General features: G+C 43.3%; 1 protein-coding gene across 1 annotated transcript in view; it reads right to left on the bottom strand.

Moving 5' to 3' along the window:
- Positions 1 to 16160, bottom strand: part of NFASC (neurofascin) — a 222563-nt gene that overhangs the window by 89532 nt on the left and 116871 nt on the right. The window contains exons 12-17 of the mRNA XM_084853243.1: positions 12549 to 12660; positions 10648 to 10832; positions 7973 to 8104; positions 4490 to 4633; positions 2748 to 2859; positions 741 to 907 (exon numbers count right to left, since the gene is read on the bottom strand). Coding sequence (XP_084709369.1) covers positions 741 to 907; positions 2748 to 2859; positions 4490 to 4633; positions 7973 to 8104; positions 10648 to 10832; positions 12549 to 12660 — 852 coding nt within the window. The remainder of the gene's footprint in view (positions 1 to 740; positions 908 to 2747; positions 2860 to 4489; positions 4634 to 7972; positions 8105 to 10647; positions 10833 to 12548; positions 12661 to 16160) is intronic.

Genomic DNA, 16160 nt, shown 5'->3' with positions numbered 1-16160 from the left:
AGCATCAATTTACAGAGTCCTAAAAAGGAAGGAAACCCTGTGCATCCAGCTTCCTCTGCTTGTCTCCCTTTCTTTTACCTCCCTCTTTCTTCTCTTTTATCTCTCTTCTTTGCACTTCCCTGCTCCTTCCCCTTCTTCCCCCTTCCTTCCTATCTTCCTGATCCCCCCACCTCTACACTTAACAGTCCTTGGATCCACCTATTAGATGGTGAATCATGGCTTAATGACAGATTCCTCCTCCTACTGGAGTCTGGCTCATAGTCTTGGAGCCCATAAGCATTTCTATCCCAGTGGCCAAGGTGTTTGTTTATTACATTTCTATACTGCTCAATAGCTGAAGCTCTGTAGATAGTCACTGCAGCCTCTTCTCAGAACGAGACAGGTAAGTAGCATGGGACGCATGCTAGCTCACAGGCCATTTGAAAATGGCACTTTATTGCTAGTTTGAGGGGGGCAGGGTCTGTGATCCAGAGTTCAACAAATGACAAAGGTCCACAGTCACCTTATGTCAGGAACAACCACATTCTCAGCTAACCACGTCATAACATGCATTGTTGCTTTTACTCCTAGTCATAAATCAAGCCAACATTAACTTCGCTGAAAATCTTAGCTTCTTAACCACAGGAGCCCAGCTACAGACTAGCTGCCATTGAAGGCAACCTGCATACTATATGGAGGGCAGCATTTGAAGGACACTGTTTGGAGGACACTTGTTCTTGCTTAAGCAGAAGCCATCTTACCTTTTATTTCCAAACGGACTTGGTTCTGTGCTTTGCCGAGAAGATTGGTGGCCACACAGGTGTACGTTCCCTGGTCTTCCTTTCGAGCCCTGATGATTTCTAAAGTCCCATTCTCATGTGTTTTGTAGTTGCCACCATGCAGTGTGCTTCCCTGGCCATTCTTAAACCTCACAAGAACACAAGAAAAAACTTGTAAGAGAAGGAAACAGAATAAGGTGGACAGTGCTGGAAGAGATGCTGTGGCTTAACCCCCCCCCCCCCCACACACACACTTTATTAGAAAATTTCAGAACATTAAAAACTAGAACACAAAATGTTTTAATACCTCCCCTTTCTCCATACATACATGCCCACACACACCCAGGAATAATTCTGAATTAATAAAATACAAATGGAATAACCATGCATATACATTTATAACATCTAACTATCTAACAGGACAATCCAATACATATCTACTCAGAATTGAGTCACACTCTAGTAAGTCTCAGGTAGGTGTGTATAGGTTTGCAGCCAAAATTGTTTAAATTATGATAAGCTAACCAGTATAAACGTCACCCCTTTTTCATGTATTCTGTCTTAACTGTATTTGCAAGTACTCGCAGGCAAGGCAATGATCCAGAGAGCCTTCCTCTGCTTAGCTCCACCCCAAGACTTTATTAGGACACTCCATTGTAGTTGGATTGGTAGAAAATCTCTGCTTAGAAGTAACCATTATTTTTGCTCATGAACATAATCCCAATTACATGTATTTTTAACCCATCCACCCAGTCATTTATGCATTCTACCAAGTTTACTTCAGGTTCCACTGTGAATATATATGAAGCATGTAACTGGCTATATTACCAATATTTATCTAAAACTTCCTTCCAACATATCCTACAATTTAAATTACCTAAGTGATAACACTTCTGTAGCCTTTCAGGTGTTCCACTGATATGTTTTATAATCCTTTTTCTATAATATTTATATAAACTGATATTGATGTGAAAATAGAGTTTCATTGGTTTTATTAGATGTTTTCCTAGAGCCCTTTTCTATTTCATTATAAAGTAATTTCCCATATGGCTCTCTAAATCTAATAATAATTTTGGAACTCTGAAGAAAGACAATTAGAGTAAAAGGTTTCCATTTATAACTTTTCAAAATAAGGTTATCTGCTCATTTAAAACCATTTGCTGAAAATGATTTCTTATCTGAAAGTACTGAAACTGGTAAGGATGATCCCCTCCTAATTAATCACACACACGTGCGCACGCGCACACACACACACTTTGATATACCATTACATTCACATTTCATACAACTCAATTGTACCTTACCAAATCGCAATTCCACACTGATAAGGAACCAATGAGATACCTCTTTTATTTATACAAAAAGAAAATAATACCAACATGCATAGGCTTAATTTGCCTCAATATCGATTATGTTTAGGACTGACATAATGTAAGGTTATTAAACTTTTTTTGTAAAAGCAGAAGATATTTAAAGGGAATCTCAAATGAGTATTGTTCAGTTATCAATGACAGCCAGGTTTTCTTCACCTTGCTTGAAGAAAACCCTAAAATAGAACATAATGTGAACCATAATAATGCAGACCAAGATTCAGAAAATATAAACCTCCTTTTCTGTAGGTCTTTTGTAGAATATTTATTGACATTTTGGGAAATTTCTTTTTCCAAATAAACTTTGTTAACATCTTCTGCCATTTAGTTTATATGTTCTACTGATATAAATACTAGCACATTACAAAACAAGAGCAACAGCGTGGGTAACACATTGGATTGGACTAGCTTAGATCCCATTGATTTCAGTAGGTTTACTCTAAGTATGACTAAGTCTGAATCCAACTCATTGATTTTTATAACAGTTATCCTCCCATTCCATGATATATTCACTTATGTCCATCTCTCAAGGTCTCTGTTTTATCTATTAACGATGATTGATTTCAAAAGAATTGATCTGTACCAAAAAGATGATTGGCTTAATAATAAAAATTCTTACCATCGTAAGGTGGGGATTGGGGACCCAAAGAATGGGCAGTCAAGGAAAGTCCGGTTGTTCTGAATCACTTTGATCAGCTGGTTACGAGGGGCAAGAATCCGAGGAATTACATCTTAAAAAGACAACAATATATTGACTGTAAATCCGGTCGGGGGTTTATTTTGTTTACAGAAAACTGCAAAATTATACATCTATGTTATCATTTCTAGATTTACATTTTTTATTGTTTAGCTTTTACTTATATTTGCACTAACCGAGAGCCATTTTAGGCTAGATATGTGACATTTCATCAAATATGGGGGCCAAATGAAAAGTAGTAGTTCTCAAAAACATCTAGGCAAGTTTTCTTGTTTTAAAAATTATACCTGGGTAGTATTAAATTTGAGTGGATTGTGATTTATTGAAACAGTTTTGATTACTTATTGTCATTCTGATTCTTTCTTGAATTATTGTAATTGTCACTTGATGCGTTTTGTATATTTTCATATTGTATAATATTAATTTTCTATATAAAAGTAAACAAAAGTATACATGGGCTAATGCTTCTTCACCAATACTTTCTTCCTATCATACCAAGCTTTCATTTTTTCTACCTAGATTTCACCCCTACTTTCCATTAGATAAAAGATCCCATGTCCTTTTAACCTTGCATCCTCACTTTTAACCTTCATGAACTGCTTTTTAACTTCTACTACATTTCTTACCTTTTGAGTTAAGCTTCAGCCTCTCATGTTTTACTTCAATTGGTAAAGCCTTGTTACAAATTTAACATATATTTCCATACTGTGACGACCACAGCCTTCTCCAACCTGGCACCTTCCAGATCTGTTGCGCTACAACTCCCATAATCCCCAGTTGTCATGCAATTGGGCATGTTGGTTAGGTTTGATGGAAGCCGCAGTCCAACACATCTGGAGGGAATCAGGCTGGGAAAGGCTGATGTAACAAGTATCTTCTCGTATTTTCCAAGATTTCATTTTCTCACTCATTAGGCAAGTATATCTTTTGAAGTCAGACCCATCCAGGTAAGACGTAGGAAGCACAGAAGGGCTGCCTTTAATACAGAGATTTCAAATACCAATTCAGCAATGGTATTGGGTTCCAAATGGTACCAAAATGATGCCAGTTTCAGGACGAAACAACTTTAACATCCTCCTTTGAAATAACTCGAATAGATTTCAAATCAAATGTGTAGAGAGGTGCATGTGGGTCCTTTCTTATTAAAATCTTATATAGTGCTAACAACTAGCTGGTTTACAGTAAGAAATATGTGCACCTGATACAGTCCTCCACAAGAGTGTACCAGTTCATAATGAGCATGGGTGGGGTCCCTTTGACATGGAAAGGGGAAATTCTGATGTGGAGGTTGAAGGCTACTCCAATGTATCCAGACAAGTAATCCTTCCTATACATTCTGTAGAGTCAAACAGAGGACTGTACCACATGCACATCTTTGAAAAGCTTCAGTCCTCCTTTTGTTCTGGATTAGAATCAAAATGTTACTCTTCCCGTGGAATAGGTCTGTACCTGAAAATCCCCCATCCCTCTAACTTTTTCAGAGTTTAGTCCTTGAGTGATCAAGGATGTTAGTTTGCTGGGGAAGAGAACTCATGATTTAATTATCACCTTAAAGCACTGCCAATTTGAAAAAACAAACAAAAAACATTTGAAAGCTTCCTCAAGCTAGTGTCTATACACAGGAGGAGACATCAGGGGGCTCAATTATCCTGTTCAGAGCTTACCCAACACGCTGACGAAGGCATTGGCTAACAGGTACCCATGTTCATTAGAAGCATTGCATTGGTATACGGCACTGCTGCCACTTTGGATGTCCCGAAACATAACAGTATCTCCAGTTACTTCACGGCTTGGGTTTGGAGCAGAACCTTTGAGAGACAGAGAGACATATAAATGATGGGACAGCTTTTAATCTTACTTGGGATGGAGACACCATGGATGAAACAGCTTCCTTTATGTGGATGTCTCCATAACTATTAGACAGGGAGGGGAAACAAAACCATCACTTTTATTTATTTATTTATTTATTTATTTATATTTATTATTAAATTTATTAATCGCCCATCGGCTGGTCACCCAGCCACTCTGGGCGATGTACAACATACAATAAAAACAGTTTAAAACAATACAATTCTACAATAAAAACATTTTCTAAAATACCCTAACCCACCCCAAATGCCTGCCTGAACAGCCACGTTTTTATTGCATGACGGAAGCTCATTAAAGAGGGGGCATGAGGGAGTTCCCTAGGGAGGGAGTTCCACAGAGTGGGGGCCACCACAGAAAAGGCCCTCTCCCTCGTCCCCACCAGTCTAGCTGTCCTGGCTGATGGGACAGAGAGAAGGCCATCCGAGGCTGATCTTGTTAAGCGGCCTGTCTGGTGCTGCTGGAGGCGCTCCTTAAGATAGGCTGGGCCGGAACCATATAGGGTTTTAAAGGTCAAAACCTTGAATTTGGCCCAGAAAACAACTGGTAACCAGTGCAACTCCTTCAGCACTGGAGTGATGTGATCTTGCCGGCGGCTGCCTTTAATCAGGCGAGCCGCCGCGTTCTGTACCAGCTGCAGTTTCTGAACCGTCTTCAAGGGTAACCCCACGTAGAGCGCATTACAATAGTCTAAACGAGAGGAGACCAGGGCATGTACTACCAATGGGAGCAGATGGTCGGGAAGGAAGGGGCGCAGCCGCCGTATCAGATGGAGTTGATACAGCGCTGTCCGGCTCACAGCTGACACCTGAGCCTCCATGGACAGCTGGGAGTCCAAAATGACCCCCAGGCTGCAGACCTGGTCTTTCAAGGGTAGCCGTACCCCATTCAACACCAGGTCAACATCCCCCAGCCTCCTCTTGTCTCCCACCAAAAGTACCTCGGTCTTGTCAGGGTTCAGCTTCAGCCTATTCCTCCCCATCCAGCCACTCACCGTCTCCAGACATTTGGACAGGGATTCTACGGCCAACCTTGGTGAAGATTTAAACGAGAGGTAGAGCTGTGCGTCATCCGCATATTGATGACACTGCACCCCAAACCTCCTGATGATAGCCCCCAGCGGCTTCACACAGATGTTAAATAGCATCGGGGAGAGGATGGAACCCTGTGGCACCCCACAAGTGAGTGGCCACGGGTCCGAAACCTCCTCTCCCAGTGCTACCCTCTGGTACCTGCTGGAGAGGAAGGACCGGAACCACCGCAATACGGTGTCCCCAGTGCCCAACCCCTCCAGGCGGTCCAGGAGGATACCGTGGTCAACGGTATCGAAAGCCGCTGAGAGGTCGAGGAGAACAAGGAAGGAGCATTCACCCCTATCCAGAGCCCTCCTCATATCATCTACCAAGGCAACCAAGGCTGTTTCTGTCCCATGCCCAGGCCTGAAGCCCGACTGAAATGGGTCTAGATAATCAGTTTCTTCCAAGTGTGCCTTCAACTGCACCGCCACCACCCGCTCAATCACCTTGCCCAAAAATGGCAGATTTGAGACTGGGCGAAAGTTGTTCAAAACTTGAGGATCCAAGGAGGGCTTCTTTAAGAGCAGTCTTATCACTGCCTCCTTGAGGGCTGATGGCATCACTCCCTCCTCAAGGGAGGCGTTCACCACCGCCTTGATCCCCTCACCCAGTCTCTCTCTGCAGCTCATAATGAGCCAAGATGGGCAAGGATCAAGTAAGCAGGTGGTCGGCCGTACCCATGAAAGCACCTTGTCCACTTCATCAGGAGGAAGAAGCTGGAACCGATCCCACAAAACCAGTTTGCCACAGGCCGCCTCTTGCTCACTAACTGTATCCACAGCGTGCAGAGTAACACACCTAATCTGATCAATTTTATCTGCAAAGTGCCTTGCCAAGGCCTCACAGGAGGCCTTAGAATGCTCCAGTGGTTCCGGAGCCACAGGACCGACCAGACCGATCATTTTGAAGTAGTAGCTGTAGCCAGGCTGGGTCCAGCCAAAGGCAAGGCACATCTTATTTTCCAGTCACTTGATAGAAGCCTTCTGTATACTGTGTCAATGCCCCCTTGTTTCTGAAGTATATTTTTGATACTATATATTTAAAAAATAAAATGTCACCAGTTCACTTGAGAGTGTGAGGAATTATGCTGAAGTTGCAAAATGTGCATGCCCACAGCTGGTACAGTGTCACATGTGTTCAAACAGCATGACAAGGAAGGAGACTGTGATTGCCTTCCCTTTGGTTTGTAAAATGTAGAGACGCTCATCATGTCCTGCTTCCATCTGCCTCTCAAACTAAGAAACCGGGATGGGAGGGGCAAAGCAAGGGTCTCTGAAGGCTATCAGTGGCTACTAGTCCTGATGGCTATATGCTACCTCCGGTATCAGAGACAATATGCCTCTGTAAACCGGTTACTGGGGAACATGGGCAGGAGGGTGCTGTTGCACTCATGTTCTGCTTGTGCGCTTCCTGTGGGCAGCTGATTGGCCACTGTGTGAGCAGAATGCTGGACTAGAGGGACCCTTGGTCTGATCCAGCATGGCCCTTCTTGTGTTCTTATGACCGCTTACTTACTTATAGGCTGGGTTAATTGTCTTTTGGCTTAGCTTATCTGCACACAGCAGGACAAAAGAACCATGTCTTCCTTTCCACTGGTGCTTAAAGCAGATCCCAATTATCATAATATCTGCACTACAAAATGTAATCTAATGGTTCCTAACTGCAGCTGTATGAAGCAAGTTCAGTTTTGATATGCACCTGAATAGATGCAGAATGACAGAGATGGTTTTTTTTTTTTTTTTCATGAATTGTAGAATGGGGGGAAATTGTATGCAGAGTATTGAAAGTATTGTTAGTTAGTTCAGACAGCTGTCCTACTTAGCTGTTTTGGTTCGTGGGCATTCAAATCAACGAATACATTCATGGGCCAGGGCTATGTATGGGTAACACAAATGTGTGGAAACATCCACAGATGCATTATATTGACAGGCAAATAACAACCAGCATAAAACAGATGAGCTTCATTAGAAATGGGAACTGAACCTAGTCCTCTCGAGCTCCCTGTCTTATTGCTCACTAGAATAAACCAATTATTTAAACATGCTCCCTTCTCTTCAATTAACATGACTGAAGAGTGAGTAGGGTCAACACTAAGATCATTGTTACTTGAACATACTTGCATTTTCCTCTCCATAATCATTAAGTCAAGAAACACACTGTAAGGCCTATAAACCATTATCTTCTATTCACAACAGATGTACTTACTTTCTATAAGCTCTCCATTCACCAGCCACTGGATTGAAGGCTTGGGGTTACCATTGGCCCGGCAAACCAGTCTCCCATCCTCACCAGGAGCCAAAATAAGGTTCTCTGGTTCATCCAACCAATAAGGAGCAGCTTTAGAATGAGAGAGATAGACACCAAAGGGCATTATAATTATCCCTTATTATAACCAAACTGCTTTGACATCTCTCAATATATGCCATTCCAATTGATGCCCATTTCATTCCATACTTATTTGGGGAACAAGGAAAATACTTCTAATACATTCATAAAAAGATGCAAGTGACAGATAATGAAAGTTTTTATACCATTTTTCCATTAAAAATGCACAAATGCAAGAATAGCTAAACATGACCAGCATAAATATATACAAGTGACATAAGATTGTGTCAATGAAATGCCATAAAAACTCACAGTCTGCTACTAGTACTCTTAGGGCCCCATAAATGCCTTGTGGATTAAAACTGCTTTTTGGAGAGCACCTACAGTCTGGTGGGCCACTCCAGGGAGCAAATTTTATAGCTAGCTAAGAAGCCACAATAGATAATACTCTGTCCTGTACGCCCATTAGCCAGTTTTCCTCAGCTCAAGAACTGTGCGTGGGACCTCCACAGAAGATCTAAATGAATGGGGTGCTTCATTTAGGAGCTGGAGTTCATTTAGGAACAGGTCCCTTAGGCACTGATGCCTGCCCTTGGTCCTCTGTATCTAGCTGGGGTGAGCAGCCATATTAAATTTCCCACAAGGACCCAGAGCAATATCAAGGGAATTTAAATGGCCACCCCCAGTGGGGACTGAATTTTAAATTTCCCACAGTGCCTCAGAGAGATGGCTCCATCTAGGGCATTGTGGGAAACTGAAATATCCACCTGCCACTGCCACCATCAGTCCAGCCCATGGCTGGGGGACTACTGACATTGGAGAAGGAACATGAGAGGGCACTTTGCAAAGGGCTTCCTCAAATCTGGAGCTGGTTTAGGGTTTTATGGAATAGCCGGCACTTTGAATAGTGGCCCCTAGGCAAACAGGCATCCAGTGGAACTAGGCCAAAGTTTGTGTTAATCCTAGAAATGTTGTATTATTATTGGGTGCCACGTGTTGGCAGTATCCTCCAGCATAAGAGACAGCTAGAGTTCATGGATAACACAGCAGGAGGATTCACTCTTGGCAGCAAGTGAGCAGACAAGAGCAAAAGAAGATGGTTGTATTCCTGTAAGTCAAAGCTCCTTATTGCCCCTCTGATGAGGACTGTCCTTTTTCCATATTGACAGGAAAAAGAAGGGAACTTTGCTGACCTGTCACATTCTGGAAACGGGTGCTGCTGCTAATTTCCAGGGTTGCTTTAAGAAGCTCTAGTTCTTGCTGCACTAGTGGTAGGTCCGGTGGAGGCTGGCAGCTCTGATTTAGACAGGGCTGTGAGTCCATTCTGGGTTTTGGTCAGAACCAGCCAGAACTCTAAATGATCTATCCAAAGTGCTGAACCTATTTTAGGAATAGGGTTCACCACCTTGGACAGCTCCTTTAGAGTTCTGGTTGGTTCTGACTGAAACCCAGAATGGACTCACAGCCCCACCTAAATCGGAGCCACCAGCCTCTACTGGGTAGGTCCTGTGGGCTCAAAGGCACCAACAGAGGTGCAGGAGCAGCACTGGATACTCCCCTATCTTTTGTGGGCATAAATTTGGTTAACCTGAGTGGAGGGAACCCCTGCTTTTCTCATAAAAACAGAGTGTTGCATAAGGTAGGTGTTCTCCTACTGATAACAAGGATGTATGTAATAAGCCTGAATGCCCCTCTATGAAATAAACACTCCCTATATGCAGAAAACAAACAAGACAGAGATACGAGTGAGCAAGAGTCTTTCTCCTTGGCAGCTAGTTTTCTGCATGCAAGGTGTGTGTTCTTTTTTAATCATTTGTGAGAGCATTCAGTTATGACATCTTCTACCTAAGGTCCAGAGTGGTACCATTCAGAACAATTTCACTGCATGATTTACTCTTTCTGTTAATTAACTGTTATTCCAACCAATTCCTGCTTAGCAGTTTCACCTATGAACCCTCCGTTCAACTGCCATTTGAATTCCTCTAAAGTGTTCAACAGGAAGCTATCAAAAACTGATTGGCATGTGGTTGTTATTATTTGCACATACATCAGCCATATTATTTGTGGTCTTCACATGGGTCACAAAGTGATTCAGGCTCATTAATTGCTTATGGACACCAGCAGATCCAGATCCACATGCACACGCACACAGACCAACTCCACAAGGCAGAACAGCCAAACACCTTCAGGATATACGTGCAGTTGCACAAAAATACTCCCAGAACTGTTCCATAAAATCAAACTAGTGTTGACAGGTTTAAGTTCTCTTTTGCTAAATGGAATAAAGACAGGCCACGTGTTCAGACCACAGAGTATTAAAACGATTTAGCTAAAATGGTGTGTAAGAACTGAAGTTTGCTCATCAGCTTCATTTGCTACACAGGAAGAGTTCCCAGGTTGGCCTGATTCCGTGTTCCCATCACACGGGCAGAACACATAGGCAGAACACCCAAGAAAAGGTTCCTCCTTGTCCTCCACAAGTCCCTTCCCATTGCCTGTTGATTTGCCAATTGCTAGAAAGAGGAATCAAGAATGGCATAGTAAACAGGACATACCCTTCACTCTCACCGAGATGGTGTGGCGGCTAATGCCCACTTTGTTGGAAGCCAAGCAGAAGTATTCCCCAGAATCTTCCTCGGAAACATTGGCAATATGAAGAGCCTTGTTAAAATTCTCTAGCTTGTACCTGCCTGCTGGGAGTTCACCACCTTTCTTGTGCCATGCAATATCTGGTGTTGGGCTAGAGGAAAGAAGAGAATGGGATTTGCGCCTTTGACATGAAGATGCTTTCAATGTGAGATGTGCACTATGAAGGAATTCTCTAGAGACCAGCTTCTTAATCTAAGGCAGCCTCCCCCAACCTGATGCCCTCCAGATGTGTTGGATTACATCCCCAGTATTCCCCAGTCAGCTGTGGTGATATGGGGATGATGGGAGTTGTAGTCCAACACATCTGGAGGGCGCCAGGTTGGGGGAGGCAGATCTAAGGTTGGATGCTCACTTAGCATTTCCTCAAAATCCCAGACAAGGATAAGAGGCCATTACCTAATGACTGCATTCATGCATGTAGAAGATTCAGTGATAAATCTCTTGCTCCTGTGGTTAAAAGGATTTAAGGAAGCAATTCAGAGAAAGACCTCTGTCTGGAACCTAGAGAACCATTTTTACTCAGGAGTAGGCAATCCTGAACTTGATGGATCAATGTTCTAGGTTTATGGGTCACATAAACAAGCTTACAAAGCAGTTGCCTCAAGCTTCTACAGCTGGTTATCACTATTTTGCAGTTACAGGAGTTAACACGGGTGGTATAAAGACTGGTAACTGAGCTCCATTGAGTAGTCACAGGGTATTATCCTCATGCTGCGTTTGAAACACTTTATTAGGCTGCAATCCTATGTATGTTTAGATAGAAAAAGTCATACAGGCCCAGTATGCCCCAGCTAGCATGGCTGGCTGGGGCATGCTAGGAGTTGTAGGACTTTTTTCTGTCTAAACATGCAGAGGATTGTGCCCCAACTTTCCTTAGAGGATTTACATTGGTGCAAAGGGCTTGGAAGGAGAGAGAGAGAGAGAGAGACTGAGAGTGTCAGGGTGGAAACTGAGCCGATAGAACCTCAGAGCAGTTCTGATTCTGAGGAGGAGCAGCAATCCGTGAGAGTGGAGCGCGCTCATCTCTCACAGGCACAGCAGCTGGTAGAGATTCCTCCTGCCAGCATTCCTGGGACAGATAGTGACCTTGGCAGCGAGAGAGTGCTGAAGGGGGGCTTGCTGGATGCTCAACGCCGACGCCGGGAGCGACGACAGTTGGAGGGCGCGGAAAGGAGGCATAGCACTCGTTCAAGGGAAAGAGGGAGGATCTCTTCCTAGCCCATAAGTTCAGGGTCTTCCCATGATTCTCCTTCAAATGGGGACCAACTGCCTAACCTGGAGTGTAGGCTACTCTGCTATCTTTTCCCCAGTGCTGTTCCTTGCTTAGTCACTGGTGATTAGCATCTGAAAGAGTCATTAAGTTGTAAAAGGATTAAAGCCTCGAAAAGAATCCTTTTGTCTGTGTCTTGAGTTAGCTATTGGAGTAGACTGAAAGAGGCAGCTAGGGCGCTCTTGACAGAGAGACACATAGAGAGACTGAGAGACATGCATAAGATACTGTCTAAACATGCATAGGATAGCCTTAACCACAGAAGTTACACAGTTGATGTCAATAAATTAAATCACATTCCACTGAAATTGCATGGCTTCGAATCTCCCCTTTGAGTCATGTTACTTCATATACTCAAAGGACCTTACCAACCCTACAATCAGGAGGAATAAATAATGGCCTCTGATTTTACCCCCATTAAAATCTGCAGGAAAAGCAAAAAATAATAACAATCTTTCAGTAGCCCAGGCAATGGACTATGGTGACAGAGAAATATTTGACACACCGTAGTTTCCCCAATCCCCAAGTGGTACGTACACTCCTGAAGCAATGCATTCCAGCAAGAGATCCTCCCCTCTCAGCACCATCTGACTGCTTGAGGTCCCGGTGGGGTACAGGAAGCTGGGGTGCCTTTCTGTGATACCTCGGGCTGAAATCAGGACATAAGGGGGAGAGGAAAATACACACTTGTAAATCCTTCTTCTCAACAAGGCAATAAAGAGTAGCACTGCTGGAAATGAAAGTCGACTAACAGCAGGAGACAAAATGCAAACATGTCACAAGACACAGAAAATTGGAGTGTCTTTTCAACACCCAAGACCTGATGTGGAAGTCAGGTGATCCAGGGCTAAATGGAAGAGTCAGACAAAGGCAGGAAGTGGCATGGAATGGAATGGAAAGAAGAAATAGTTATGTTTGAGATAGATCACTTTATTCACAGCAAGAACAGGTCAACTGGGTAACATTTAGCATTTAACAATGTACATATTTTGACTATGAAAGGGGGCACTTAACTTCTAAACTTCTAGGTTTCCTTCTTTCTTCAAAATAAAAAATATTTCACACTTATCCCCATGAACTGTTACGACGTATCCATTGTTGGAGAACAAAATTCTCTCTTTCATTCAAACAAATTCCATTGATATTTTAAACATTTTTGTTAAAACCTAAATTGGGGGGGGGGGAATTACATGGGAAAAAACATGTTCCCTTCCTTTTTTGTTGTTTTTGCTGAAAGCGGGCTCAAAATCTCACATTCAAAACTATCTAAATTCTTGCCAGATTTAAGCAGTTTTAGGTTTCATTGAGTCTAATGGAAAATGTTAAGCACACATTCATCTCTTTCACCTCAATCAATGGGACCTGAAATAGTGATAATTTTAGCTGGAATGTGCCATTTATACTGGGAAAAGGTACATTATAGCTGTCATTTTTACATGATTGTTTTCAGTCTCTTGAATTTGCTAAATGTCAATTTGGGATGTTTAGGGGTGGGGGAAGGGAAAAAAAACCTGACGAACAGTCGAAGACTTTGAAGGTGATCATAAAGAGCACGTACAGTGCAATTCAGTGCATGTTTACTTGCAAGTAAACCCCACTGTCTTCAACAGGGCTTACTCTCTAGTTAGTATATTTAGGATTGTGGCCTAAAGTACTTCTATTTCCTCTCCTAGGTTTCTATGCTTCCCCAGTCCTGATTCCCTCAAAAGAAATGTATGGTACAATGGACTAACTTAAGTTACTGTGATGATAAACAAATGGCATCTGTATAAGATACACAAAACCTCCCTTCAAAAAGTGACAGGGGTTTCTGCAAACAGAGGGCACAGAAACTTCAAATGGACCAGAATGAAATTGACATAATAGTGAAATATTTCATTATTGGAGGGAAATAAGGAATTTACCCTGCATACAATAGTTTAGCCATTCCAGTTAGCCAAAATGAGGGTGCATTTGGGATCCAGCTCAACTAAGCATGTAACAACTCCTAAGTTCAACCTGATTGTATATAAATCAAAATGATGCACCAGAACCTCAGTTATCCCAGTGCATTGCACTGCAGTGAACCGAGATAAGTTATGTCTCACAAGTGCAAATTTTGACATCAAGGCTGGATGGGGTGTGGATATTTGCTCAGAGCAGGGCATTTGGATGCACACGCAAAGTTCTCTCCCAGAGGACTTCCTCTATTGCTTTCAATGGCAGGGGTAGCTCCAGGCACACTTCTCCATTGTGTGGATGGAGCTGCACCCAACACTGAAGTCAGTGGTGAAGCTCTTCTACAGCCAAGGGTTCCACGTAGTCAGGGCCAGAAATACTGGAACAAGGATAATTGTTTTGGCCGTTGGCCTCTGTACACCACCACACTGAAGTTGAAAGGAAACACACCCAGATGGGAGCGAAGTCAGGACTTTCAGCTGTAATTCAACGGGGTTTGACAGAAGTGGGGCACTTACCATTCAGGAAGGACAGCCAGTGGCATACACACCTCCCCATTGTTGGGGGCTCATAAGTAATGGAACGAATGGCTGACAAGCAGCTGCATGGCCAGGTGTGGCCTGTTTCCTGGGTACCCCATGACCAATCAAGCAGATAAAAGACCTGGAAGTGGCTCTGAGTGTTACATTTGCATTTGATAGCTGTTCACTGGAACCCCCAATATGAGGTCCACAGAGGTGTCCATGCGAGTAAAGGAGGCCATCATTAGGCTGAGGAAACAACATAAACCCATCAGAGAGAGAGCAAAAACAGTGGGAGTGGCCAATACAACAGTTTGGAACATCCTGAAAAAGAAGGAATTAACTGGCAAGCTCAGCAACAGCAAAAGGCCTGGAAGACCATGGAAGACCACTGAAGTGGATGGCCGCAGAATTCTGCTCATGGTGAAGAGGAACCCTTTCACAACATCTAGCCAGGTCAAGAACGCTCTTGAGGAGGTAGGCATGTCATTGTCAAGATCGACAGTCAAGAGCCGCTTTATGAATGTAAATACAGAGGCTTCACAACAAGGTGCAAACCACTGGTAACACCCAAGAACCGAAAGGCCAGATTAGCCTTTGCCAGCAAACACCTAAAAAGGCCTGCCCAGTTCTGGAATAAGATTCTTTGGACTGATGAAACCAAGATGAACTTGTACCAGAATGATGGGAAGAGAAAAGTATGGAGAAGGAAAGGAACAGCTCATGATTCACATCATCTGTCAAACATGGTGGAGGCAGTGTTATGGCATGGGTATGTATGGCTGCCAATGGAACCGGGTCACTGGTGTTTACTGATGCCCTGACTGCTGATAAAAGCAGCAGGATGAATTCTGAAGTGTATAGGGCTATACTTTCTGCTCAGATTCAGCCAAATGCTGCCAAACTGATAGGACACCGCTTCATATTGCAGATGTATAATGACCCAAAACATACAGCAAAAGCTACCCAAGCGTTTCTCAAGGCAAAGAAGGGGGATGTTCTTCAATGGCCAAGTCAGTCACCTGATCTCAACCCAATAGAGCATGCTTTTCACTTACTGAAGATGAGACTGAAGGCAGAAAGACCCACAAACAAGCAGCAGCACAGTAAAGGCCTGGCAAAGCATCTTGAGGGAGGAAACCCAGCATTTGGTCATGTCCATGGGTTCCAGACTTCAGGCAGTCATTGACTGCAAAGAATTTTCATCCAGGTATTAAAGGCAATCCTTACGTTTGAAATGATGTTGGTTTGTTCCATTACGTATGAGCCACCAACGATGGGGGTGTGTGTATGCCACTGGCTGTCCTTCCTGAATGGTTCGTGCCCCACTTTTGTTGTTGTTGTTCAGTCGTTCAGTCGTGTCCGACTCTTCGTGACCCCATGGACCATAGCACGCCAGGCCTTCCTGTCCTGCGCTCTCTCCCCGAGTGTGCTCAAGTTCATATTCATTGCATCGGTGATGCTATCTAGCCATCTCATCCTCTGCCGTCCCCTTTTCCTTTTGCCTTCAGTCTTTCCCAGAATAAGGGTCTTTTCCAGAGAGTTTTCTCTTCTCATTAGGTGGCCAAAATATTTGAGCTTCAGCTTCAGTATCTGTCCTTCCAATGAGCACTCAGGGTTGATTTCCTTTAGGATGGACTGATTTGACCTCCTTGCAGTCCAGGGCACTCGTAAGAGTCTTCTCCAGCAC

The sequence above is a fragment of the Heloderma suspectum genome, chromosome 4 (genome assembly GCF_057233095.1).
Source record: "Heloderma suspectum isolate Gila_16-S chromosome 4, 16-S_ref, whole genome shotgun sequence".
NCBI classification, from domain to species: domain Eukaryota; kingdom Metazoa; phylum Chordata; class Lepidosauria; order Squamata; family Helodermatidae; genus Heloderma; species Heloderma suspectum.
This window is presented reverse-complemented; position numbering and strand designations above follow the sequence as displayed.